The following is a 27551-nucleotide window of genomic DNA, read 5'->3' as shown; positions in this document are numbered from 1 at the left end:
GTTGCTCTCTCTGCAGACCAGCATCAACCTGCTGGAAGTTTAATGTCGTGGTCTGGGTGGGGTTTGTTTTTCTGGTCTCCTGCAGGTTCTAAAAGCAGGGTGCAGGGATCGTGGTTTGAGTGGAAATGCTCAGAGTTTGCATTTGGGGCAAAAGCAGACCAGGTGTCCCTGCAACCTCTGCGGGAACAGGGGCACGATGCGGTGTGAAAACAGAGAATGGGAAAATACCAGAACCTTGTTGGGGGAGACCTGGGGAGGAGACCTGTCAGGAGTTCCTTGGGGCAGAGGTTGGGGACCCCTGGATAAGGGTTTTGGGAGGAAACAGGGAGGAGACGCAGCAAGATGGCGTGAAGATTTAACTTTTATTCCAGATGTGGTTTGTTTTGTGCTGTCCTTTCAAAGTTGTGATCCTCTGGAGGCAATACAGCTTCACCCAGTTTGAGGAGAAGAAAACAAAAAATAGGAAAAGTGCGTGTCTGTTAAAACAAATTGTGGAAAAAGAAGTCTGAATTAAAACTTCATTTTTTAAATTATTTTCTTTCTGTTTACTCAAGAAACCCTTAAAATACCTTAATCTCCAAGGTTTTTTTCAGTAACATAGAGAGCTTGGAGGCTTTCTGGAATGCAGAGAGTTGTTGGTAAGTGTCTGTTTAAGTATTTGAAATGTTGGCCAACTGTGAAGGACAGTGCGATAAGGAAAATGTTCTTCTAAACATCAGAATTGTACCTGCACTGAAACTTAATACCACTTTTCTGTTTTACAGAATGGTTTTGAAATCAGTGTCAGATTTTTCTTTTTTTTTATTTATTTTTTGTTTCCCAGAGAGATGCACGGGAGGCTATTTGGGACAGAGGAAGCATTTCTTGCAGGACAGTGGTGTTGTCTGACGAGCACGGCTGTGTGTTACCATTCTGCCTTTCCTGGGGTAGCCCAGAAGAGCTGGTTTCTCGCTCACCTCCAGTGCGGTAACTGTTGTTTCCCGCCGGACCACAGACCTGCTCCGTGGCCTCATCTGCTCTGGGAAACGTCTTTGGCGCTGGGAAGCCGGAGCCAGGAGCAGAGCATGGCTCTAGAGGAGGGCAGAGACTTTTTTTGGGCATAGGACCTTTGGAAGCACCATGCTTCCAAAGCACATGTCTCTGTGCCGCCCTCCAGCCTGGGAAGCTGGTGGAAAATGTGCCCTTGCCCAGAACCTCAGGCATTTTCCAGTCAGCTTCACTCGTATGGATGAACGGGGAAACAAAGGGTGGGATTAATGGAAAATTTCCTTGAATGACAGTCACAGGGGCAGGTATCTGAGCTTTTTATGGCATCGTTAAATGGTTTAAAAATCTCTGAAGGTGATTTCAGTCAGCGTTTCTTCTGCCTCCTATTCTGTACGTGAGAGGAAATGAATGAGACTCTTACGCTCACCCTCGCTTTATTATTCAAGAAGTGAGGTCTCTGGGCAGAGTGGAAGATCAGTGAGTAATAAGCCTGCTGAAAGGAATGCTTTTTTTTTTTTCTTTTTTTTTCTCTTAACATTATGTATAAACCTGTGAAACTCGTCCCACAGAAACCACAAGGAGCAAAGTTCAATAGGAATCCAGAAGCTATTACGTTGTGGGACCCTCCCCAGTTACTTCAGGGAGAGCAATTGTATTTCTGATCATCAGCTACTCACTCATGGGGCTGGTGGATTCACCGTTTCACACTTCTTGTACTCTGTGGCCTCTGCTGGCTCATGAATATCCCCCCAAGTAGCCCATCTAGCACTGCTCAATGTCTGCTGGGTCCAAGTCTGGCATGGAAAAAGTAGCGTGTAGGTGGACAGGAGCAAGTAGGTGGATCAGAGCTTTAGTCCCAGCAGGAGATTGTGGTTTTATGCAAGGAATCTGGACTCTTACCTCGTGATGTTAGTAGCCCTCTGGGCTGAGATATGGTATGGGATGTTGGTCTCGTCAATCTGCCTTTGGTTCAGAGCTCAGCCTTGGGTTGTTGCAGGTGCTGCTCAAGGGTGGTTTGTGCTCCTCTGGATGGAGCGTGGTGCTTCACCGAGATGGAAGGGGCAGCCCTGGTGCTGTGGGTGGAGAGCGTGGGTCAGGAAGGATGGCACCTGGCTCTGAAGAGCTCTGGGTGAAGGTCCAGTTTTCTCAGCTGGAACACTTCTCTCTACCTGCTGACCATAGGGAGCTTTGCAGCTGCAGGACTATGAAAGTTGAGTTGAGGGCTCTTCCACACTTGAGAGGTATGTGGTGAGCCCCATCCGAGGCTGGGCTCACGTGGACACCCCATCAGAGCCCTCTCCATGAGCTGGTGGAGCACCAAAGGGGAGATGCCATCAGGCTGCTGGTCTAGAGCTGCCTGGGCTTCGGGTGGAGTGTGGCAGAGCCAGGGCTCATGTGGAAACAAAATCTTCTCCTGGAGAGCTACTTCTAGCGGGAAAAGATTTGCTCCAGGCTCAGTTTTGCCAGGAATGAAAAGCTCAAGTAATTAAAAAAACAAACAAAAAAACCCAAACCACAAAATACCACAATGGATGTCTCAGCTTTTCGTGATCCTCCCCCAGCACAAGAGAGAAAGCTTTTCATTTTTGCACTTCACTCCCTCTTCATGTGTTGGAATGGTTATGGTCATGTTTTTTTACAGGTCATTACCGCCTGTATTTGTTTTCTGAACCTCACCAGTTGTTTTCAGCCACCTCTGTCTAATTGTGTTTTCCCACTGAGCCTCTTATCTCTTTCTTCTTACATTTTTTACCATCTTTAAAGGACTCAGGTGGGTCCTCATGTTGCTTCTCTAACTGCTATTTGCTGTTTCTTCTTTTTTAACTAACTTTGGAAGGACTGAGGGTAATAAAAATATTTTGCAAAAAAATAATGAAATTCTGGGTTTAAGGGGGGAAGAAATAATCTTTTATAATGAGATATTTTTGGCATTACTAAAGACCTTAAGATCCTGAAGACTGAGAAGATTGAGGCTCTTTACATCATCTACTTGCTGTGGATTTATTCTTCAAAGCCAGTGCTATTTAAGAGAAATTTAGACAGATGGACTTTGTTGTGTGGGGTAAGCTTATTAAACATTAAATTGTGTATTTTTTTTCCTCAACCTAGTAACATGCTGTGTTTCCTTTACCTGGTCTTTTGTTTGTTCTTGCTCAATAACCTTTTTAGGAGGTTTTATTTTGGAAGATAAATAGAATATCCTACTCCTTCGGCGTTCTAATAGGGATTTGCTTTCTTAACGTTTCTTCTCATAGCTGAGTACTTCAGGCTGAGTCCTGGTATCGTGGAAATCCATGTTTACAAACCAAGTGCAAAAAACAAACCCTCTGAATCCATTTTACTGGCTTTTCGGGGTTTGTTTTAGGTAGAATACTGAGGTTTCTTCCCCCACTTTCCTTCTCAGGGAAGCAGCAGGGGAGCAATTTGCTCTTCTGTGGCTGATGGAAAGGCACTGTGAGAGCAAGTCAGGAAATTCTTTCCAGTGTGTCCAGATGCTTCCTGCGCACGAGGCTGGTGTCATGCTTGGCACGTGATGAAAAAAAACATAAAATCACCCTGACTGCTTTTTTTTTTTTGGTGTTTAGCCAGGTCCCTTGGCCCCATGGAGGGGGGACAGCCTTGCTGGCTGGAAGGTGTCACTTGTGGTGCGGCTTGTGTGGAAGAACAAAAAGGAACCGTGGAAAATGTAATTTTATTTTTTTTTTTCTCAGCTGTTGGAAAGTCTCCTTTGGCTTACTTCTCTATGCTGCCCGTGTCCTCCTTGAAGTGATAGACTAATTATTTTGTACGTGTCAGATTCTGCACTGCTAAAAAGCCACTTATGACTGCTGATGCCTATGGAGATGCTGCGTTTCAGAGCCGGGGGAGAATACATTGGCACCTTGGTGCTTTGTGGGGGGTTTGAGCTGACCACGATACATCCCCTCATCCCTTTGTAGAGCCCCTTGTCCTCTTTACATGCCTCTGCGTGGGCAAAGTTGCGCGAACACTACATCCTGGCTTGTGCTGGTACAACCCGTTGGCTGGTGGACCTGCAGGAGAAAGTGTGATGGATTTGCTGCCTTTGGCCAGGTCTCTCCTGGGCTCCCAGGCTAATGAGGCCTCTGGATAAACCAGATTCTCTCGAGTAAAAACAGTTTCCTCTGCTTTTTCCTTATCTTCTTCCAAACACGGTGCTGGGAATCCTGTCCTCTGTCTCTGCCCAGGTTGTGGCTGGATGCCATTGAGTCCCGTAGTCCCAGAGGAGGATGTGGAGAGAGGAAAATACAAGAGGAAGCAAATACCAGGAGGAAAATTCTTGAAGTAGGAATCATTTCGACAGGAAACGTTCTGCTCCTTTCGGCAAACTTGCTTTGTAACTATTTTCAAGATGCTAATCTCATTTTATTCCAGTTTTGCATTTATTTCTTGCAACTGAGAATCCAGTTTCTTCTCGAAGAGAGGTGTGCATTTTGGGTTTGAAAAATTTTGGCTGCTATTACTGATCATCAACTTTGAGTCACCGGCAGGTCTTTAATGCACAAAAGAGGTGGTGTGAGTTCTGCTGGGTGGTGCTTTTAAAACTGGAGGAATGTTGGGTTTTGGAGGTGCCCAGGGAAGGTGCTCGTGCAAAGAGCTGAGCTGGCCCATGGACTCCCTGCGCCCTGTAACCCCTGAAGGCATCTCCAGGGCTTCCAGAGCTGCTCCTGCCTGTGAGGGACCACAATCTGGCCTTTGGGTGGCTTCTGCGGTGCTGTTGCTAAATCAGAGAAAGGAGGGAAAGTGCCCGTTTTCTGTTTGGAAACAAGAGGAAGGGTGGAACAAAATGAGTTGGACTTTCTCTGAGGGTGTTTTTCAAGCAGTTTAGCCCTGCATCTGAAACACAAAACATGTAAATGTAGGCAATTCCAAAATCTTCCACCTCTGATCTTGCTAAAGCTTCAACGGGCTTTAATTGTTCCCAGGCTTAAGGCAACTGACTTTAAAACAATCTAAGATTCCAAAACAACAACAAAAAAGAGATTTATTAACACTGGGTATTTTTACCGTCACAGGGAGTGTTACGTAGATCTACAGCGTAACGTGGTTTCTGTGAGGAAGAGCAGGAGCAAAGCGGGAGGGTGGTGATGGGGAACGTGCTGTGTCGTACCTGGTGCCAGCACGGTGGGGGACCAGGAGACAGCACCAGATCATCTCTCCTGCTTCCAGGTCATCTGGGGCTCCTGCTGACGGCTGTGGATGTGGCTGTCCTGCACGGCGCTAAGCGTTTTGCCTGGATTTGGGTAGACTTATGTTTATCCTCCGGTGTGGTGTGGATCGTTTTCCACCGGTGGGCTTGGTGAGGAGGAACTGAGTAGAGAGTGGGTATGTTCATAGAATCGTGGAATGGTTTGGGTTGGAAGGGACCTTAAAGACCACCCAGTGCCACCTCCTGCCCTGGGCAGGGACACCTCCCACCAGACCAGGTTGCTCCAAGCCCCGTCCAACCTGGGCTTGAACCCCTCCAGGGATGGGGCAGCCACAGCTTCTCTGGGCAACCTGGGCCAGGCTCTCACCACCCTCACAGCAGAGAATTTCTTCCCCAGATCTCATCTCAAGCTCCCTTCCCTGTTGACGTGGCTGCCAATTTTGGGTAGTTTTGGGGGGCGAAGCTGCCCCTCCAGTGAGCACCATAACACGCTCATCTCTAATGAAAAATGGAGAAAACCTCCAGCAGAAATGTTCAGTGTCCTGATGTGGAGACAGAGCAGCACCAGGGGAGAGGGGTGATCTCCAAAGCTGGCTGCTGTCACCCTCTCTGCTGTCTCTTGAATGAAGACGCTGATAGTGCCTAAAGGAAAAAAAAAAATTAGTTAATATTTTAAAATAATTTCCCCTTCCTTCCAGGATTTTATTGATTCGATGGGTAGTAGTGAGCTGTCTTCTGTAAGTGCCTCCACATGCTGAATGATCTCATTTTCCATGTGGGAGTACAGAACACACTTCAGAACACAAAAGATTGCATGAAAAGGTGGCATTAATTATACAAAATTACCATCAGAAGGCAGATTATTACACAGAACATTCTTTTTGACATTGTGAAACAGCTTTTAATTTAATATTAAGTTTAATCTGGCAACACTCAGAAATAACCACAAAGCTCTGCAGTTGAATTCCTGGCAAGGGAATATCCTTAAAGTTAGTTATTGGAGCATACTACCAGCTTTTGGGGGAAAAGGAATTGAAATATAAGTTCTGCTGAATAATAATGAAGGGCTTAGTTGCAATCAGTAATTTTTAGTCGTAACATGGCTTGGGGAGAAAAGATGAAATGGAAGAATACCCAAATTCTCAGAGTCCCCAATATCTACCAGCTGTGAGGTAGGTAATGTCACAAACGTACGAATATAAACATAGAGGTTCATTTAAAAAAAAAAAAAAGTGTATATAATGTGTTGACAGTTAGTCGATGCATTGTTTAAAAAGAAAGAGGAAAATTAATATAGCAAATAAGAGGAGAGATCAAAGCTTCATGTAGATGGCAGGCACGGATTTGTCTGTGGCCAGAGCTGGGAAAGGAGCTGGTGGGGGCAGTTACCGCTGGCTGGGGGCTGCACCAGCCTGTGCCTCATCCCTTTTTAGCTCGGTTTATGCCAGAGAAATACTGGTTAATTTTAAAAGGTGGTTTCTCAGCTCCCCCTCTCCCTCTTCGTTTCTGTTTGCCATGTTTTTCAGCCAAGTTATTTTTGTTGTGAGAGTGGTTAATTTCAGAAATATGGGGAATGTTTTTAAAGCTTTTTTTTTTTTTTTAAAAAAAATGTTCTTGCTGCTCAGACACCAGGCTGTGAAATCACTTGGCAGGGGTGCTTTCATTTCAGCTGACCCCGAAGGACCTGAAGGATACCACAAATGTATTTTTAACGGTCAGCCAGCAATTTTACTCCTAAGTAATAAATTGCAAGCAATCAGAGCATCGTTTAGGGTGAAAAACAGCTCAGCGATATGAAGTCACTCTAAAGCGTGGGGCCAGATGAAATATCCACATTCAACGTGAGCTTTGAACTCGTGTTTGTGAAGATGAGCAATAAAAAAGCAGAATCAAAACACTGCTTTGTTATTTCTCGTGGGGGATGCGTGTCACAACCTGCTGCTCAAGGGACCGAACTCGAGGGGTTATAACTGAGCCTGTTTTCACAGCGATGCTCTGTGAGGACCGTGTGTCAACCTGAGATCTTGTTGTTGGAGGAGGGCTTTAAACGCCCGGGCTGCTGCCCGACGCTCTGGAGTAGTGCAATACCTGCGCCTTTTTAGCTGCGTAAGGGCAAATAATCACCTTTCTCTAAATAACCTCTGTGCCACGTCAGGCCTGAGTGTTGGTTATTGCCTCTTTTTCTTTTTAAAAAATTTTTTTTTTTTTTTTTTTTTTTCAGGAAAGGTCCCCTGCAATTTCCCTGTAGCCGAGGGAAGCTCCCCGAGCTCCAGGAATGGGTGGGTGTCCCTGCATCCCCTTTCTTTTTTTTCTCTCTAGAGCAGCTTTTAATGTTTAGCCAGAGGTTTTTAGTGTGATAAAAATAGCACATTTTCTACCTGGGCTGCAGCGGTGGAAGCAAGGGGGGCACTGAGAACTGTTATGAAACTCTGATATGTTTTAAGTTGGCTTTCTAAAAAAACAGCTCTTGTGTTATTAAGTGCTCGGTTTCCCTTAGAATCATAGAATCGTCTAGGTTGGAAGAGACCCTTGGGACCATCGAGTCCAACCATCTACCCTACTCTACAAAGTTCTCCCCTATGCCATATCCTCCAACACCACATCTAAACGGCTCTTAAACTCATCCAGGGATGGTTTAATACTTCTGGGTGTTACCAGGCGTGGCCAGGTTAATTCGAGGTCCCAGAGGTAATGGGTTCCTCCGTGTCTGAGGAAGTCATCAACGGGAGAGAGAAGAACAAGTGCCACCAAGAAGAGGAACACAGTGGTGTGAGCTGGAGCCATCTGCTCCCTTGGTACCAGCTTGGTTGGAGGCACTTGCCCCTGGGCTGCCTGGGGGCAGGAGCTGGTGGTGCAGAGCCCTGGGGAGCACCACCGGCTCCTGGAGCTCTGCTTTTTGGACAGGATTTCCCTTGGCGTGATGGCAAAAGGTACCACAATCTAATTCTTTTTCCTCTGCCGGGTCGCCAGGCAGAGTAATGATCATCGCTGATGCCATAAATATTTATAGAAAAAAAAATTCCATCCCATCTTCTGCTCTCGCTGATGTTTTTTATCCTCACTGTTTCGCTGCTTGTTGTCAGATTACCCGTCTGATTCATTTTTCATCACAGATACTCTTCACTCTGCGCTTGTGGGCTACTGAAATATTGCATATATTCAGGTTATTGGGAGAAGAATTACTGTGCTATTTTCGGAGGAGTGCTTTTTCACTGTGTATTTTGCAGAGTGGTAATAGAGCGTTTCCGTATTGCTCTGAGATGGAATGTTACCGCTGTCAAATGCGGTTGGGTTTTTTTCTGCATTAATTACACAGAATGAAGACTTTTCCGCTATTTTAGAAAAATTTCAGTGGTTTGCTTTTTCTACGGAAGTCTTTATAAAGCCATTCTCAGTAGCTGTGCTTTACATATTCATGCATTTATGCGTATTTTACACAGCCTAAATATGTTAAAGGAAAATTAGGGGTCAAGCAGAAGCTCACAGATCCAGTTAATGAGTTCCAGTAAATGCCCTTAAATCCTTTGTGCATTGGGAGCAGGGCACCAAAAAGCCTCTCCCAAGTCTTATTTCCACTTACTGCTTCAATATTTAATTAGCACGGCTTAGTTGCTGTAATTCTCAGTGAGTTTTTAAAACATTTAATTTGAAACTAATTGGACTAATGCATTGGCTGTTAATTACCCAGCCCTGTGGATGTAGGAGTGGTAGGAGGTGGGTCCGTGTGAAGATACTGAGCGTGGTTCTGGGTTACGAATGAAGAAAGGCTGAGGGACTTGGGTCCCAAATTCTTTTATTCCCAAATAAAAAATATTGAAAAATGACCGTTATTTTTTACATGCTGCCAGAGACAAGTTAACAGATACATATAGAATCATACATTTATTTATTTTTTTTATATATATATATATATATATATAGACTTACTTGGACTGTGATCTTGATTTCAGCCTCTTTTGAATAAACCATCTTTCCATCAGCAAAAGAGACATTTTTGACAGCTGTTCACGTTTGACTGTTGGAATGAATTTGTTGTGGTGCTGGACTGTTGCTGCCAGTCAAGGACCCGGGTTCAGTGAGTGGCCACCAACCATGTTCCGCTGTCAGAAACTTGCAGTTAATCCCCTACGTCAGTGTGAGCAGAATTTTATCCCTTCTTTGTTTTAAGAAGTTGTTTTCTTTTTTGGTTTTGCTGCGAGGCTGCTTTCTGGATGTTTACTGCACGTGTTGCAAGGGCCGTCGCTGTAATCACCAGTGAAAGCTGGGAAAAGAGGGAATCGACCTCTCCTGTCTTCCAGGAAATTCTCATCTACAGCTCTTTGCCCAAACCTGAAATTTAATGCATATTTCACTGAGACCGGGGGCGGGTTTGGAACGGGAGCTCTTAGCTGGGCATGCCTTGGCTTGAAAGTTTTTGGCAAAGTAATGAGTTCAGGGAAGAAACAAAGAAAGCTCAAAGGACTGATTTGTAGGAGCAATTAAAGAGCTCCGTAGTTGAGCCTGGGAGTGATTAAAGGCGTGTGATTGCAATGTACGTGTGAGGCAAAAACGAGGAAAGGTGGAGCTGCTTGGGACAGTGGAAGAAAAGCAGAAATACAGCCCGAAAAAACTACCAGCAAATAAAATGGTGAGATTATCACTTCTCACCAAAAGCTGGAAACTTTACTGCTGGGCACGGAGCAGTTGTGTCAGATGGGCAGGAGAAGATACGCAGCTGGGCCTCGCTCCTCTGGAACTCCTGGGATTATTATTTAATTTCTTTGGTTCTTTTATTGAGATTTAGTGGCAAACTAGGGACTGCTCGAGCGTGTCATCTGATTTCGGGTTTAATGTGGGTAATTCGGTTCCGCGCAGTAATCAACTGATCCAATCCAGTATTTGGGGATAAATTAGAGAAGTAGGCTTCAGCCTGTGGATCTCTGTAGATTATTACCAAAATGAATGCAAAAAGTTAACGAGGGCAGCAAACTTCTTCTCAGGAGGCTCTAATATTTAGTGTAAAAAATTATGTCCCTGAAGGAAGGGGGGCGGGGAAAACTCCAACAAAATAAAGGACAGCAGTAAAGTTATTGTGTGTGTCTGTGTGTGCTTTAAAAGGCGTCAGTGATTTTTGCAGAGGAATAGTCAGGGCACTGTTTGGCACAATGTGATAGCGGTTTGTTACGCTCACTGACAGAAATCTGTGTCTTCTTTCACAAAAGACTCAATTTTGCTATTTTGGGGGTTTTGGATCATGCGTTACCCGCCTTCTCCTTTGGTTATTACTTTGGCCCTGGGGTTACGGTGACAGCAGGGAGACCAAAGCCTACCACAGAGCTATCAAAAAGCAGTGTATCAATATGAGTTCGTTAACAAATATTTGAAGGGGTTAACATCTCCAGCAGATTTCAGGCCAGATCAGCTGCCATCTTTCATTTTTGGAGTGAGCAGAGCAGGTAGCCTCGTACCATGGGCTAACGTGGCAGAAACGGGCTTGTGCCTGGGCCAGGCTGGCTTTTTGCCGTGATGGAGCTGGTAAAGACCTTCCTTATGTCAGTGACTGGGGAGCCCTGGCTTCTACTCAGCTCCAGTGGTGCAGCCATCTGTGGTACTTTCTGTGCTGTGATGTGATCTAATTTTTTATAATTTTTTTTTTTTTTAGATTTTTTTAAAAAATCACCCTCTTAAATTAATTATCTCTCTCTGTATTTTTTTCATTAAACTCAGGAAATGTCTTTAAAATAACAATGAAATAACAGTGCAATGAGTCATTTCAAATCCAGTTTCCATAACTTAGTGGAGGAATGGCAGTAAGTAAAGGTAAAAACAGAGGAGGTCCTATGGCCAGTATTAATCCTTATATATGAAGTATATAAGTAGGAATTAAAGAAATGAAATTAATATTCTTTAATTTATATACAGACTACTTTTAAATTTAATATAACCGTAGAGTTACTTGTCGTTATTTCTCATGCCCTCAAATCTTTACTGTTTAATCATCAGTGAAGCATCTTTATAGAGATACAGATATAAATAAGTCTCTTTTCAGTGAACAGTGTCACAGCACAAATAATGAAACAGGAATCGGGTTGGTTTTGACAACAGACCGTTTGTCTTCAGAATCTTCATAAACTTATTCAGAGAAAGTGTTTACTAAACAATTTCAAACACATCTCTGTAAGTTTGTTCTCTATTAGCGACAGGCAGAAAGACCATCCATTTCTGGCTGCAAATTGCTTGCCGTGGACATTTCAATCACAATGTATAACTTCAAGTATAAATTATCAGTAGGGGATTCTTCTGTGATTTTTTTTTAACATTTTGCTGTTTCTGTGCAAAAGAAGCCCAGCTTATGGCATCATTGAAAGTAGTGAAAAATGCGAAGTCATTTATCATGAAACTGATGAGAAAATCGTCTCAGCTGTAAACAGAAAAAGATAAACAAGAAAAACGTATCTTTAGTTTTGTTGTTACTGCCTCTAGACAGCTTGTTAAGTCACATTGAATTTAGAGAATATATGCGATGTGAAAACTTTTAAAGTAGATTTTATGGAACAAACCACCAAAATCAGTGTGATTTTTTTCATCTTTTGCTATTCTGGCACCTGAAAGACCCAAGTAGGCCATTAAACAGACAAGTCTGAAACTTTTCAGAGCATTTGGATGGGTGTTTTTCATATCCATCTAGTTTGATTTTGCATTATTCAGACAGTTCATCTGTTGCGGGTGGTGACGCTCGTTAAAGAGTGTGTGGTGTTGCTCGTAGCAGCAGAAGAAGGGAGGTTTTAAGCGGAAGAGTACCTTCCTGCCACAGAGCTTCTTGGAAAGCTGATGGAAATATTGTGGTCCCAGCTGATGTCCCCGATGTGTGTTTGGGGTGACAGTCCCTGCAGGGCCGCGTGCCCTCACCCTGTGGTGAGGTTTGTCCCGCGTCTGCCCATCTCCACGAAGGTCTCTCTTACACCAGACAAGGTTGTGGCACGGCAGTAGAAAAGCTTAATCCATTAAAGCATGCAACGAGATGCCTGGCTGCGAATTGGAAAGCCAGAAAAGTTTTCTTAATTGTTTTTGAATTCTGGATTTAACTCAGCAGGAAGATCTCGGTGGTGTCCGTATCACCGCCCTGGAGAGCGGACACCGGCAGCTTCTCTCCACCCTCTTGCCTTTGCCAGGAGGAATCTCCAGTTAGAGCACGTACCGAGTTGGTTGTGAGGGTTCATATTTCCTTCCACCCTTTGCTTCATTGAATTTGATTTAAAAATAAAATACTTTTATTCTTAAACTTCCTTCTCCTTTGTTTCATGCAATGGAGAGCATCCCTCTCCCCATCTGTCTGCCTTCCTTCCCCATGTGCTTCCCTGAAATCACCCCTCTATTGTGTTCCTTAATTAATTACACTCTTCCCAGCTTCAGGGTTTTTTTTGCTCCTTTGACTTCTTCAGGATTGTGGCAAAATCCTGTAATTTGTGTATCGAGAGACGTGCTCGTTAGACCTCTGTTGGGTATCTTGCAGCATCTACTTTGCCATAGAGACCATAAACAACAGAATATTAAATTGTGGGCAATGCATCTGTTTCTAAATTACTTTGTCCTTCCACGCCATCCTCTTCCCTGCCTTTTACCACTTTCATGGATCCTGCTGTCATCATCAAGGGCAAAGGATTTTTTTGTCTTTTTACTAAATAGTAAGGCAATTTAAAAGAAAGTCCATGGTATAATACCACAGCTTTATTGCTTGTGGTATTAGAAATAATAAAAAATAGAAATAAATAAATAAAACAAAAATATATTTTTATTTATTTTAAAGGTGTACAAAATGCTTCTGTGTTTGTGCAAGGAGATGAAAAAATGAAGGCAGATGAGTGGGTAAATGAGGGGTAAGAGATGCGGGGGTTTGGCCCCTCTCTTTGGCAGGGCTTTTTCCCAGCAGGAAGGACCCCATGGCAGGGGATACCCCGTGTCCCCAGAGTGAGATGTGACCACGGAGGAACGGGGGTGGCAGTGAGGCGGGGGGGGCAAGGACTTTTGCTGGTTTTGGCCATAGTCAAAAAACTTCCCTAGAGGTCAGATTAAAAAAAAGTGACTCAACAGGGAAACGTTAGGGATAATGAAGTTCCAGTCTGATTTGTTTTTACATAACCTTGTTGCCACACGTTCCCCGTCGCTGGCAGGCTGAACACAGCTGTAACATCTCTACGAACTTGGTTTGGGGGTTTTTCCATCTTTTCTGTGTTTGTAATCAACAAAACAATCGTATCAGCAACACCTGTTCATCTTGCTGGGATGCTCCAAAAGCATCCTGAGTGTGGCACAAAAAGCAGGTAACTCCTCACCAGCGCAGGGCAGAGGGTGGGTGGTGCACGGCCCCCAACGCTGGGTTTGTGCTGATGGGGACCTTTAATGAGGGAGAAATTAAGAAGACGTTTCACCCCAGGCCAGGATGGAAAACAGGGAGCAGAGAATGGGATTTGTTTGCAGATGTGTCCTAGCGCTGGGAGGTCAGCGTGGAAGGATGTACTGAGAGATGGAAAACAGCTGGAAGAAAAATAAAAATCATATCAAGATGTGTTAATCCGTACTTATCTTGGAATAAGATTAATCAATCTCTTAAAGCTCTTCATTCCAATATAATAAAGTTTGGTAGGTTGTTGTTTTTTTTTTTTCTCTATTTTGCTTAAAGTTATTTAGGCTTAAGAGTAAGTTTTCTGGAAGCTGGCAGCCTGCACGTCTTCTCCACTTGCAGGGCTGCATTGAACAGGCCTCCTGCAGCACGAACCCCTCCAGCACAAAAGGAGGATGGAGCCAAATCTTGCGGAGGGAATTGCAGTTAAATTGCAAGTTTTCTGGTGGTAAAACGTGGGCCGGGGTAACCTCAGTCTGCAGCAGCAGAGCTCCCAAACACAGGGATTTCCTGAAAATGGAAATAGGTTGGGTGTTCTTTTGTGGGGTTTTTTTTTTTTTCCTCTTCATGGCAATAGTTCTGACACATACAAAGAATCTGTGAAATAAGGAAATGTATTTGATTCTTTTGTGTAAACCTCCTTAAAATGCAGAGAACAGGGGCTGGGTTTGGTTTGAAGGTGCAATTGCCAAGGTCTGGGGGCTATTTAGGAGAGTTTGTGTTTGGTGCATTTTTCATGTCTGGCTTTAATTAATCACTGTTTAGTCCCTGCTTTATCAGTGCTTCTCTAAAATTCAGCAAACAGCATTAGCCACGCTCACAGTGCAAGAAGGGTTCCAGACAAGACTCTTCACCCACACTTGGTGATGTGAGAAAGACAGAAGACCTGTAGCTCGGCATTACAGCGACTGCGTTTGCATAAATGTGAGCAAAATGCATGACTCGGTTTTTTCCTTTGTTTCTGGGGGATTTTTTTGGAGGAAGCAGGTAAGCATTAGTTCATGTTTGACTTGTCTTATGTCCCTGGACTTGAAGTGGTGAGGCTGTAGCCTGGGAGATGCTCTGATCTTTTCCAGATAGAAAAACTTATCTCCCTTTTTCCCTTTTTCCCTCCTTCTCCTCCACACCCCCCCCCCCCCCCCCCTTTTTTTTTTTAGTGGAAAGACAATTTCGGCTTTAAATTTGGGGAATAGTTTGTGTAACTTTTCATTGTTTCAGTGAAGTATGGTGTGGTCTTAAACCTTATTGCTAATTTTGAGGCCATTCGTTATTCCGTGAACAGTGTTTTTGTTCTTTCCTCAACTATTTTAAACGCAGAGCAAGAGCTGAGCATCAGGTGATGTCTCTGGTGTGGGCTTTCTCGTTCTTCGTGCTTCAGGGTAATGATGTAGTTGGGAGGAAGGAAGCACAGTCACCGCTGTTTTGATCACTCTCAATTTAGAGTTGCCAGAATCGCTCAATGGGGGACTAGCTAATGCTGAGAGTTGCTATAAACTGGCTTTTTGTTGGGCGTAATGAGTTAGCAAATAGTTGTAGTCCTTAAAAGAGGAAGAGAAAACATGATAACGGTGCAGCACTGAAAGGACACGCAGCGTGCTCAATATTAAGAACCTTATGAGTTTTAATGCATTTATTATAATTTGGTGGGAGACATTGCAGAAGCTTCGGAATTGGTCACTGATTAAAAATCTGTGATTGCTTATATATTGCTTTGCTGCTTCTGCATCTGGCTCTGGACTTTGACCTTGCCAACATTGGTGGAAAAGGGGTTTCCCAAACTTGAACAACTGCTCTGGCTCTCAGGTGGTTTGTGGAGACGGTCTGGACTCGGTGTGGGATTGGGGTCTCCACCAGGAGAAGTGTGTGTGGAGATGCTGAACTTGCTGCATTTTCCCGCAGGTGTGAGGTACGAGCTTTGTGCTGGGAACGCATCGTTAAGCCGGAGCGGTTCCAGGGCAGACTGCTGGCGAGGGTCCAGCAAAGGGCTACGGAGGTGGTGAGGGGACTGGAACAGCTCTGTGATGAGGAAAGGCTGAGGGACTTGGGTCTTTTTTGTCTGGAGAAGAGAAGGCTGAGGGGGGATCTGATCAAGGCCTATAAATACTTCAAGGGTGGGTGTCAGGAGGATGGGGCCAGTCTTTTTTCAGTGGTGCCCAGGGACAGGACAAGAGGGAACGGGCACAAACTGGAACATGGGAAGTTCCATCTGAACATGAGGAGGAACTTCTTTGCTGTGAGGGTGGCAGAGCCCTGGCAGAGGCTGCCCAGAGAGGTGGTGGAGTCTCCTTCTCTGGAGACATTCAGGCCCCCCTGGACACGTTCCTGTGGGACCTGCTCTGGGTGACCCCGCTCTGGCATCATTCTGTGATTCTGTGATGTGTCTGCCAGCTCTGCCGAGCAGCGTGGGACACCCACACCACCGCAGCTGCAGGTCCGGCAGCGATGGGCTCCTCGTGTGGTTTGGAGGGATGGTCCCTGAACGCCCAGCCACCTCCCCTGTCACGCTCTGCCCACAGATGAGGAGACCAGTTCAGCCCAGCATCTCCTTAGGGTTCTTCTGAAAGGCCAGAAAGCTCTGTGGAGACGTGGCTGAAGAGCAGCGGGGAGGCGGTGGGAAATACAGATCTCTCTGAACAGGAGGAGTGTCCATGGGGCTGTGGGACGGCAGCAGAGGCAGCAGCGGCCGTAGCAGGGGCTGCACCGTGGGCCATCCCACCGTGACAGAAGGTGCCTGCAGTAATGAAATCCCCTTCGGTTCCCTTTCACACCCCTGGGCTACTCCGTGGGGCCGTGGGGCAACAAGAGCCCGTCGCCTTACAGCCGGGGGATGGGGCTGGTGAACATCAGGCAAATATTCCTGTGGCTCTTGGATGTGTTTCTAAAACAGTGCCTTTTGCGAGATGGGAAGGAACGGAACTCTCAAAACACATGCCAAAAAGCCTCACTATATGAACACATAGTTTTATAATTGTGTGTTCTGTTTCTGGAGACTCTTACACCTACGGACCAGTGAATTGACTGTGATTTTCCTTTTTTTATTTCAGATGTTTCAGTTACTCATTTAGAAATAGCAAACTGCAATAAACACAACACTGCGATAAATCCCTGGTGTCTGATAGATGGTTGCCAAGCCAGTCGCGCTTTTAAAACTGTTTGCAATTAGATGGCTCTAATGAAAGTGCAGAGTACAAGACCAACTTTAAAAAAATAAAAAAAAAAAAAGTAATAATATGTATTCTTGACAAGTGCTTTTTCCTTCATGGAAAATCTGCCTTTCCCTCACCCATCCTCCCCAGTTTCCATCTACCCGTAGGCGTGTGCGAGGGACGGGGGAAGCGCCATGGCTCTGGGCATTTGTCTCCTCGGGAGGTGGAAAGGACTCCAGCCTCACGGGCATTTTTCTTCTGATTTGAAGGGAAGGTGTGTTACTGGCCAGATTATTGAGCCATGACGATAGTAACTCAGGAACTTGGCAGTATTTCTAAGATTATTTTTCAAACATCTCCTGGAATAATTTTCTAATTTCTGGGAAGAAGGATTCTGTTGTAAAAAAATAAAACTGTATAGTATAAAAAAATTAAACTGTATAGTAAAAGGGTATTTGCACTATTGGGTGCATAAACGCTTTGGGTCGTTAGTTATAGCTCAGGTAGGACTGGGAGTCAGGGAGGGCGGAAAGGATTTTCTGGGGCTTTTTGTCTTATCTCACTCTTCTATGGCTGCCTTTAATCACGGCGTTGTTCCCTTTTGCCCTGGATCATTCTCTGTGTCCGTGACAGGTTTTAGTAGTAAATTCTATGAAAATTTTATCCGCTCTGCGGCTGGGTGCTGCCATGCCCCCTTGGAATAACCTGCTTTTCGCGCTTCTGGGTGCTGATTTGTCGCTGGTTTCAGAACCAAATCAGTAAGAAAAAACAGATAATCCGGATGGATGGTAATTTCTTGGTGTGTAACACGGCGGGTGATGAAATGCTCATAGGAATTATATATACTATTTTGAATAGTAGTCTCTTTTGAAGAAAAAATTCTTGAGAATTTGATTTCTGGTGTGCTTTGCACTGTACTGAAAATCCTTTCATTTGTGGCCAGCGCCCCGTATAAGGCACACCCTCCAATTTCAACATAAATAAAACCAGCGGTGTGGCCTGTTTCACATCGCAGATTGCAGTTCAGGTCAGAATCCTGTTGTGGAAGCTTTTTTACAAGCAGAGAGGGGTAATGTGGTCTATGATACAGTGTGTTGACAAATCCTGAGGGAAGGATGCACACAGAATGATGGGCAAAAGTGAGAACTAAACCAGGTATTTCCAGCTCTAGAAGAGTGCTCAAAGTGTTTGTCCACGCTCCTTACACCAAAGAAAAGCTGTCTATGAAATGTTTTTTCCATTAAAATTATCAAGAATAGAGAAGGCATGGGAATGTGTCAGTTTGTTGGAGAAAAAGAAGGGGAGATGCTTTGTTTTGACACTGCATAAAATCTTCCCTTTTCATTCCAGAATGGGTTTTTATTGTAAAATCACCTTTGTATGTCTTATGGAAAAAAAAACAAAACAAACCCCAAACAAAACCTGACAAAAGAATACAATTCCATGTTATAAAAAATATTCAGATTTTTGCATTTCTGCATTTTGCATTTATTTTTACTTTTTTTTTTGCATTTTGAAGTTTTTTGCTTGTTTTTTTTTTTTTTTTTTTTAATTTTGCATTTTTATTTTTACTTTTGCTCCCAGTCTGAGGTCAAGGTCACAATCTTTCCTGGAAAAACTGAAAAATTGGGGTTTGTCTTAAAGAGGTAACCGTGCTCTGTTAATACTTACAAGGAAGGAAATTCCCTGGTGAGGGAGGGGTGTGCTCCTGGCTGCGGCGGTAGTTGATAGATGTCTCTCTAATATTAAATTCACTGTGCTAAGAGTTTATTCAAAACCAATGTTTGTCAAGTTTTCCCCCTCACCCCATGCCCGCAATTTCAATTCTCAGTTTATAACTCCATTTGGACATTGGAAGATTTGGAATTTATGATGTAATAAGAAGTGTGTCTTTGGCTGAGGCATCTTGAGTTAAGTGGCTTCAGTCTCTCACGTCAGACAGATCTGGGTTTCCAACAAGCTGCGTGTCAGCTTGGGCTGGAAGAAAAGATCTTGTAGGGAAGAAGGTTAAACACAGCTTTCAGCTGAAAAATAGCCTTTGTATTAAATCTGAGCATAGAAATTTTAATAAGTAGCAAATATAATAAATCTGTTTAATCTCTGAATCATGTAGTATTGCTTTTCCGTTTAATTCTTTATTTATGTGGAATTCAGAAGAGCCAGAATGAGCTTTGGATCTTTCGAATATTGACTCTATATCCTGGTGCCTTTCAGATATCTAATTAAGTCACTGAACAGCTGGAAGTTGTGCTGTTGTCGGCAAAAGAGTAACAATTTGAATACAGAAGATTTGCCTTTTTCTACCTGTTCTGAATTATAAAAACATTAGTGCATTAGACTTTCTGCCAAGTTTTATTTTGCATTGTTCCTTTAATATTTCTTGCAGATTAAAAATGGAAATGTAACCGAACGATTCTCTAAAGGTCACTCATCTCATTTTAAAGTTAAATCAAATATTTACTCTAGAAATGTTTTACATGTGAATATTTACACATAGCTTGTTATTCTTTTAAAAAAACAACCAAACAATCACATCTGAAATTGATTTGGTTCCTTTCATTATGGATTTTTCACTGAAAATTATTTTAGGCATGGTGTTTGCTTTTCTGAATGAAAACTAAATCGACCTGTTAGCAGCACCTCCTTGTACAGGTGCTCCCAGGAGGCGGTGGTTGTTGCTGGGACGGGCGATCCTGATCCGTTTATTCCCTTATTGCAAATAAGAGTCATTCCACAAAAGAATAAGGCGTATTCCAAATAAAAATTAAGCATTAATTCTGTAAAACATTCACCATCATTGCTGCAGCAGGTGGGAATGAGAAGGGCCTGGTGGTTTTGTCTGAGTTAGAGAGTTAAATTTAAAGTTTTCTCCATGAAATTATTTTCTCCTTGGCTCCTGAAACAGAACTGGTGAAAAGTTAGGTGGTGTTTGATTAATTTTTTTGCTATTTGCTTCCAGCCCTCCCACCTGTCTGTATCTGTGGTTGTCCTTTCCATTATCTGCCCTCAGATTATAAAATCTTGGGAGGCTGCACTATCTCTCCATGTGGTGGTGCTTCCCCCCGTCCCCCGTCCTAGCTCCCGGGGCTTCCTTCGGATCCCTTCCTGCCTTTGGTAGGAAGTTCCTTCAGTGGCATCCCTTTCAGAGCTGGCCTCTCACAGCATTTTGTTCTTAAAATGTACCGCTTAGTGACTCATAAGTAAGGAATCGTGGTATGAACAAAGAGCACGTGTAAACCCTACTCTTGCTGGAAACGGGCCTCCTTGGGGTCAGTTTTGTGCATGGCACCCCACCTGGGGTGTTGCTTTGGGTAAATCAAGAAACTAAGGTTTTTGATTTGTGAAATTAAGTAAAAGACATGGATATAACTGCTCAGTAGACGGAACTAAAGACAAAATCAGTAATAAATAATTTTTTTAATTCTGACAATCCAGACTATTCAGGAGGACCTGAGGAGAAACGGTATTTGAAAACTGAACTTCACGCTTAGCCTTTTCCACTTGTGTTTTCCTTTATTTCTGCAGAAAGAGGATGCACAAAGAGATTTTCTGTGGGTTTAGAAAGCAGATGACAGCGTACAAAGCCCTGTGTTTATATGGAGCGGGGTGTTTTGATTTTAATTAATGGTGTTTTTTGAAAACTTCAAAGCAGGTCAGTAGAGGGGTGAGCTCAGATAGAGGTCAGCAAGAGAAAATGGAAGAGGGTCGTCCACCCCTTATTGGGTGTGTTGAGGGGTGGGGGATTGTATTTGAAATTTTCTTAGTTGGTCTTCAAATGGATAAAAAAAGTTTAAAAAAAAGGAGGAAACTGTTATCTAATCAAAGCTTCTCACTCATCTAATGACGTCAAACAGTAACCTTCTCTTTCTCACCATGTTTCCTTTGGACTATAAATTAATACCTCAGGAGTTACCTTATCCATCATAGCAACATAGCACTTCTCTGTGTTTTGCTGCGTGGTGGGCTTATCAGCTGTGGGCATGGGAAGGAGGTGAAAAATAATATCCTCTTTAATTGAATTTGCAGATTGGAATGTGGGGAGGAGGAGCAGCCCGACTGGCGTTTGGCCAGCACCCGGGGTCGTCTGCCTTCTGCTAATGAAAAATGCCTTAATGACAGCACCTACCAGGTGCCAGGATGTGAAATACATGTGTTCGGTGTTGTCCTTGTGTCTAATGTGGGTTTGAGGGACCTTATCATAGGGACACAGCCTGCACATGGTCTTGCTGTGTCCAGTTTTGGGCCCCTTACGACAAGAAAGTCATTGAGGGGCTGGAGCGTGTCCAGAGAAGGGCAACGGAGCTGGTGAGGGGTCTGGAGCACAAGCCTTATGAGGAGCGGCTGAGGGAGCTGGGGGTGTTCAGCCTGGAGAAAAGGAGGCTGAGGGGAGACCTTCTCACCCTCTACAACTCCCTGAAAGGAGGGTGTAGCCAGGGGGGGTTGGTCTCTTCTCCCAAGGAACAGGCGATGGGACAAGAGGAAATGGCCTCAAGTTGCACCAGGGGAGGTTTAGGATAGATATTGGGAAAAATTTTTACACTGAAAGGGTTATTAAGCCTTGGAATGGGCTGACCAGGGCAGTGGTGGAGTCAGCATCCCTCGAGGTATTTAAAAGCCGGGCAGACGTGGTGCTCAGAGGTATGGTTTAGTGATGGTTTTTGTCAGTGTTGGGTTGATGGTTGGACTTGATGATCTGAAGGTCCCTTCCAACCCAGACAATTCTATGATTCTATGACTTGATGGCTGTGAGCGAGAAGGATGACCTCTGCCTGAGTACACTGAGGGATGAGAGCGGGTGCCAAGCCTTGTCACAGAGAATATCTTACTTTTTGGTGGTTTCATCATACGACCTTGCTGTTAGAAGGAATAATTCCACCTTCTGATGTTGTTTTCAGCAGCACACCTCTCTTTCCTGCTGTTTCCAATAAGAGTAATGATGCTACTGAGGATCTTCAGAGGTGGCCTGAGGTGCACACGGGTAATTAGAGCAGGTGTAATTTTAAATTTAGGTTTTGTAAAGAACACCATGGCACTGCTTTTCTGAAAGGGAAGCTGATAATTGTCAAGTATATAAAATTAGCAGTGAAATTGCAGTTGGCGAGTCCTTGCAGTAGCAATATTTTATTTTGTTTCTCGTTGCTTATGCCAGTCTAGAACATGAGTGTCACGGATTTGTTTTTCCTCAGAATACGGCGGCATGGGCTTGGACTTCTCTTACAACATTGCAGTGGCAGAGGAGCTGGGAAATATCCGCTGCGGAGGCATTCCCATGGCTATCGGTGTGCAAGCCGGCATGGCTACTCCGGCTCTTACGAGGTAATTTTCAGAAAGTCTGGTTTAGCCTAAAACCCAAATCTGCGTGTGTTTAAGCCTAAAACCCAATCTATATAAGACTAGAAAAAAAACCTACATTACCGTGCAGATTCATTGTCTAGTTGCCCTTCAGTGATGCTTGAGGAAGGAACCTACTCTCTACCTCTCTCAGACACTTTAGGGGAGAAAAGACATCTTTTTTTAATGTTAGAATATCATATATTAAAACGTAGGCCTTGTTTAACAGTAGATGATATGCTTATAAACACAGAACCTTGGTGCCACAACCAATAAAACAATTTTAATTCCAGAATCCCCCTGTTCATGTTTGTGTTTTTTCTGAGCCAGATACCCCAGTGCAGTTACTAAGGATGCATTTAGTTGCAATGATTAAGATCAATCTCATTCTATTTCTATTGAATATTCTATTTCTATTTCTAATTCTAATATTCTAATTCTATTTCTGATTCTATTGAATCTATTTCATAATGTACTTGCTTTTTTTCAGCTTTACAAGGTGCTTATCACTGATTGTGACTTTTCAGAAATAATGATAAATACTGGTGTCAGTCCTACAGTTGTAGCACTTGTGTCATGCTTCCTAAATACGCCCATTCCGGGCAATTACTCATTTTTCTTTTTCTCCTCCGCTTGTGTCAGTGTTCCCCTTTCACCGCTTGCTGTCTTTCAGGCTCCTGCACTTTCTGAATCTGTTCGGGTTTTCTTTTTCATCCCTCAATAAAAGTGGCAGTTACTAACTCCTTCTTCATGTAGTAGTTTCACAGACGTTCTCCATCAAAGCAGCAGCTTGCAAAGCTAGAGGGAGGCGACAAGGTGGTCCAGCAGCTTGTTCCTGGAACGTGGATGCACCTTAAATTCTGGAAGATGATGGTGGGGATTAAATTCAAATAATGATTATGGAATCTGGAATTTCTCTGCACAAAACGAGAGGGGAATTTTTGCACAGAAGAGCATTTTAGGATTGGGTTATTTGTTGGTGGTTAGGTTTTTTTTTCCAGTTGTGAATGAAAATGCCTGTAAACCCACTGCAGAGTTGGGAATGTAGGCTCTGTTCCCTTGACGTCCATTTATACTTCTGCAACTTTGGAGTCCCAGCCACGGGAAATCTTTCTAAAAGTTTTCTCCTGCTCTGTGTATTACACCAAAAGCTTGCTGAGAGCGTGGAGTTCAGTCCATCTGTTGCAACAGTAGCTCAGTTATAGTCCAACTGAGGATAAAACTAATGTTCTGAAAAGGCTTCAAAGAATAGTACCTTGCCCCATGATAGCCTTTTATTCGCAGGGGTTTAAAAAAATCTGTGGGTAAAAGAAGCCTGCTACATCGCATTTTTTTGGCCTTCTGTTACTCTGTTCTGCTGTAGGAAAGCAGTGAAGCAACGTACGTTTGGGATAGTGAAATCCTAACGTGGATGTTCGTGGAGAGTAAATGTGAAACTGTCATTAACATGATGAAATCTGTCTGTATTAGTGAACGTTTCTTCCGCTGTTAGGTCAATTCCACTGACCAGTTACACAGTACAGTGTCCCACTCATGAGATGTAAAAGTGGAAGTTGTTAATGAAAAGAGAAAGCTGGTTGCTACAGGAAGTTTTATGAGGGTGCAGCTTTGCTTTGTGCAATATTGTGAGGTATTGTCCTGGATCCAAATTGTATTCACAGCCTGGATGGTTTCTGTAAAGGGACCTGTGTGCTGTGGTTGATCCTAAACAAGTTGGAAGAGAGAATCCAAATTTTGCATCTCAATGAGGCCTTGGTACACATGATGCATCAGCGATGCACAAAGTGAACAGTAATATGGTATTCAACCATCACCCCCTAAAAAACTTTTAAAAAGTAGTCTGGAGCCCTTTGTTGGCTTTCCTGACTTTGGACTTTACTCAATGTTCATCAAACGCGTCTGGAGTCACCTGGGAACCAACCCGGTGAACGCGGTAAGTCATGAGGATGCTCTGCCACTGTAAATGAGAGATGTTCCCTCAGTTAGATATATGGACAGCACAGTAGTTTGAACAGATGGGTACATATCTGCACATGCACACACAGACTCCGAGCTTGCTGAATTTTCTCGCTTTGGAAAAATACAGTCTTAAAAGATATAGAGTAAGGATTTAAAATGCATTCCTAAATAAATAGAAGATTGATGTAATCACTCTTATAGTCACATCTGCATGAGTGGTCATACCCACCAGGTAGTCTCATGCAGGCTTCTCAGCTGTATTCTTTCCAGAACACAGCAGTAGCTCGAACTGAGTAATTTACTTCATAAAATAACTGAAGCTTAAAGGCTTGATAAAAACTGGGAGCCAGAACGCTTTTCTTACTCCTTTTTTTTTCCTTATGCCGCCTTTCACAAAAAATAAATAAGTTTTCTAAATGCAGTTTTTTTAAACTCGCATGTTGTCTCATCTTGGCTGAAACAGGGACTTGAGGAGAGAGAGCTGGTTGCAGTGTGGGTTCCTTTAAATCCAGATTATGTAAATGACTGAACTTAATGAGGCTGCCATGCGGCCCAGGGGTGTTCCCTGCTCTTCACCATGCCGTTCAGTGCCTGTAAAGAGCATCTCTCCCCTTTTGCTTTTTCCTCCTGCTTTTCCTGTATCTTGAAGATCCAAGGAGTACTGCTAAGCTGCACCTGGGCATCAGATGGTGGGATGCCTGTGCAGGGCTCCGCTGAAGCAAAAGCATGGCACGTGGCTACTGTATTATTAATAGCGTGAGTCTGGGAGCAGAACAGAAAGAGAACTGGGAGGAATTCCTCTCTGGCTGGTGTGTGAGGAGGAAAGTGGCAGTAGGTCAGTTACCCTCTCCTTTGCCCAAAGGAAATCTTTATATTCCTAGAGAGTCCCTGAGTAAACATTTATATTGTCCTTGAGATACCATAGAACAATGCATAGATCATCTGAAAACTTCACTTTTTTGCTGTATTTTTGCTTTGGTGATGAATAGTGCGGGAGTGTGTGAGCTCCAGCACAGGAAAGTTTGAGTTGATCAGTCGCCGAGAGCCATGTTGGAGCTGCCTGCAGCTGTTCATACTCAGAATTTCAGTCTGCACTTAATCGTGTATCGTACCGGTGTATCTGTCAGTTATACTCAGAACTTTCCTTACTAATTTAATTAATTCACTTCAGCTCAGCTTTTTTCCCCCAGAAGCAGAAGAAACAAAAGCGAGTAACATCTGCAGTTCTACCAAGGTGATTATCAGCCCAATTAAGGCAGAATAGTGATGCGCGATAGGCATATTTTCATTCAATGTAGCAATCTAACCTGTCAGAAACCAGGTTTTTATATATTTTTGAGATGAATGAAGGTGACTTCAAATGTATAACTGGCAGAGCACATAAGCTGAACTATGTGGATCACAGAAGTGTTCTTACATCTGTATTTTGCCGTGGCTTTATATTCCTTTTACCCACCGTTCATAAGGTTGTCGACCATTGTTGTTTTTGTGTTTGTATTCATGACGTCCCACCAATGTTACCGAGAAGGTGGGGATGAGGCAAGGATGGACCACTTCCACGCAACTCTAAGGGGTCAGAGTCTCACACCGGGGAAATGGGTGGCATTTTACAGAAACAACAGATTTCTAGCACAATAACCAGCCGCTTGCTGAGCCGCCTGTCCTTCTGCAGGGCGCAGAGACCCATCATCTGCTGAGGAGAGAGTTGCCAGACTCTTCTTTTTTTTTTTTTAATTGCGAAATAACTTCTTCTGTAGCCTCATTTTTGGGAAGAGCTGAACTGTTCTGGAACTTCAACCAACCAACCAAAGATATTAAACCAAAAACATTATTCTGAGGAAGGGTCTTGTCATGGAAATCCTCTGATGAAATAACTAAAGGTTGGCAAAGCTTTAAGCCTCAGAAAGCATTGCCCAAAATCCCTCCTAGCTCCTCTCATAATCTGATTTTTTCATGTTGTTGGTTGGGGGTTTTTTTGTCTAGTGAACATTTGGCTGGCCATATTTGATCCCGACCCAAGGAAAAGCTAAAAAAAAATACCATAGAATCATAGAATGGTTAGAGTTGGAAGGGACCTTAAAGATCATTGAGTTCCAACCCCCCTGCCCTGGGCAGGGACACCTCACACCAGACCAGGTTGCATAACAAAAAATAAAATAAAAGTACACTGCATAACAAAGCAGGGGGCTTTGTTCCCAGTGTGCTGGAGGAAGGAGTACACGCTCCAGGCTCGCTTCTTGTATTTATTTGGGTTAAACAGGCTGAGGAGGAACTTGACTTTCACGCGTTTCTGCTCCCAGAAGAGGCATCTCACACCCTGAGGAATTTTTCAGTCGAGCACAAGGGAGGCTCAAGAACTAGACCAGGAGCTCACCATTCACGCTGCAAGTGAATGTTAATTAGGACAAAATCAACCGTGAAATGAGGTGAACCATGTTTTGGATTGCTGAAAGCAGCTACATGTTGGGGAAAAAAAAGAGGGTGTCTCTTAACTGCATTGAAAGATGGCCAAGTGATTTTTTTTGTGTTTAAATGCCATCAAGAGTTTGCTGTTTCCCTTTTTATTTTTGTGGGGACTAAAATAGCAGCTGGGGAGAAGCACTAATAGATTTCCCTGTGTGATCTATGCAGATGTGAAATAATGTAAATACAGGTATTTGCAGGGGGTGGCCATCACGTGTCATCGCTTTTCAGTGACCACTAAAACCTGGCAAAGCTGGTGCAGAAGTCAGAAGATGCTCAGAGAGCGGGTCCTCCGTCCTGGCTCCCTCAGGAGCACAGAGGGGAGACCCTGGGCATTACGTTTATTTAGGTCTGATAGCTCTCAAAACAACAGTCATAAAGATCAGATTTGGGGCGTCGAGACCACACATTCCTGCGGGAGCAAGATGCCTGAATGAATAGGTGTGAAAACCTTGTTTAAAATGACTGTGACTGCACTTCTGGCGAAGGCTCTGAATCACGGCTCTGGAGGGTGTCTCTTCTGCCTTTTGGCCCTGGGACAGATTTTAAGAAAACTGATCACTGTGTGGGTAGAACAAAATTTGTTCCCTCTTGTAAATAAAGTTTACCTTCAAAAGCCTCTAATATTTCTCATTCTATTGTTGCAGGTTTGGTTCCGATGAGTTGAAAAAGCAGTTCCTGGTTCCAACTATAGCTGGAGATTTTGTGGCTTGCTTGGGAATCAGTGAAGCTGGAGCTGGGTCAGACGTGGCAAGTAAGTTAACCTTGAAAATTGCCCATTTCAGACAGCCTGGTGTTTTAATGGGAAGAATCTGGTTTCCCTCACCCTTTCCTTTGCTGCTGTCATTTGTAAGAAGTGCAAAGGAGGGAGAATCTGGCGTGGCAAGGGCAAAGAGTAATATTCCAGGAGCAGTAGCACGTGCCTCTGGTACATCCAAAAGCGATCAAATTGAATGTGTTTGCCAGTGAATGAATAGCTACAGCCCTGTATGGGCTGAGCGCAGCAGATTAATATGCCGAAACTTGCACTGCCTTACAACAGACCTCTCCACTGAGCGCGGGCAAATGGCAGAGATAGTCCCTCCTGAAAACGATGGCGTCACCGTGGGTCCCTCTC

General features: G+C 43.8%; 1 protein-coding gene across 1 annotated transcript in view; it reads left to right on the top strand.

Annotated features, from left to right (window-relative positions):
• Window positions 1-27551, top strand: part of LOC141466291 (probable acyl-CoA dehydrogenase 6) — a 70127-nt gene that overhangs the window by 21815 nt on the left and 20761 nt on the right. The window contains exons 3-4 of the mRNA XM_074150120.1: window positions 21868-21997; window positions 27082-27188. Of these exons, the coding sequence (XP_074006221.1) occupies window positions 21868-21997; window positions 27082-27188 (237 nt within the window). The remainder of the gene's footprint in view (window positions 1-21867; window positions 21998-27081; window positions 27189-27551) is intronic.

The sequence above is a fragment of the Numenius arquata genome, chromosome 7, assembly GCF_964106895.1.
Source record: "Numenius arquata chromosome 7, bNumArq3.hap1.1, whole genome shotgun sequence".
Classification (NCBI taxonomy): Eukaryota; Metazoa; Chordata; class Aves; order Charadriiformes; family Scolopacidae; genus Numenius; species Numenius arquata.
Note: the sequence above shows the minus strand (reverse complement) of the source record. Positions and strands in the feature narration are given on the sequence as shown.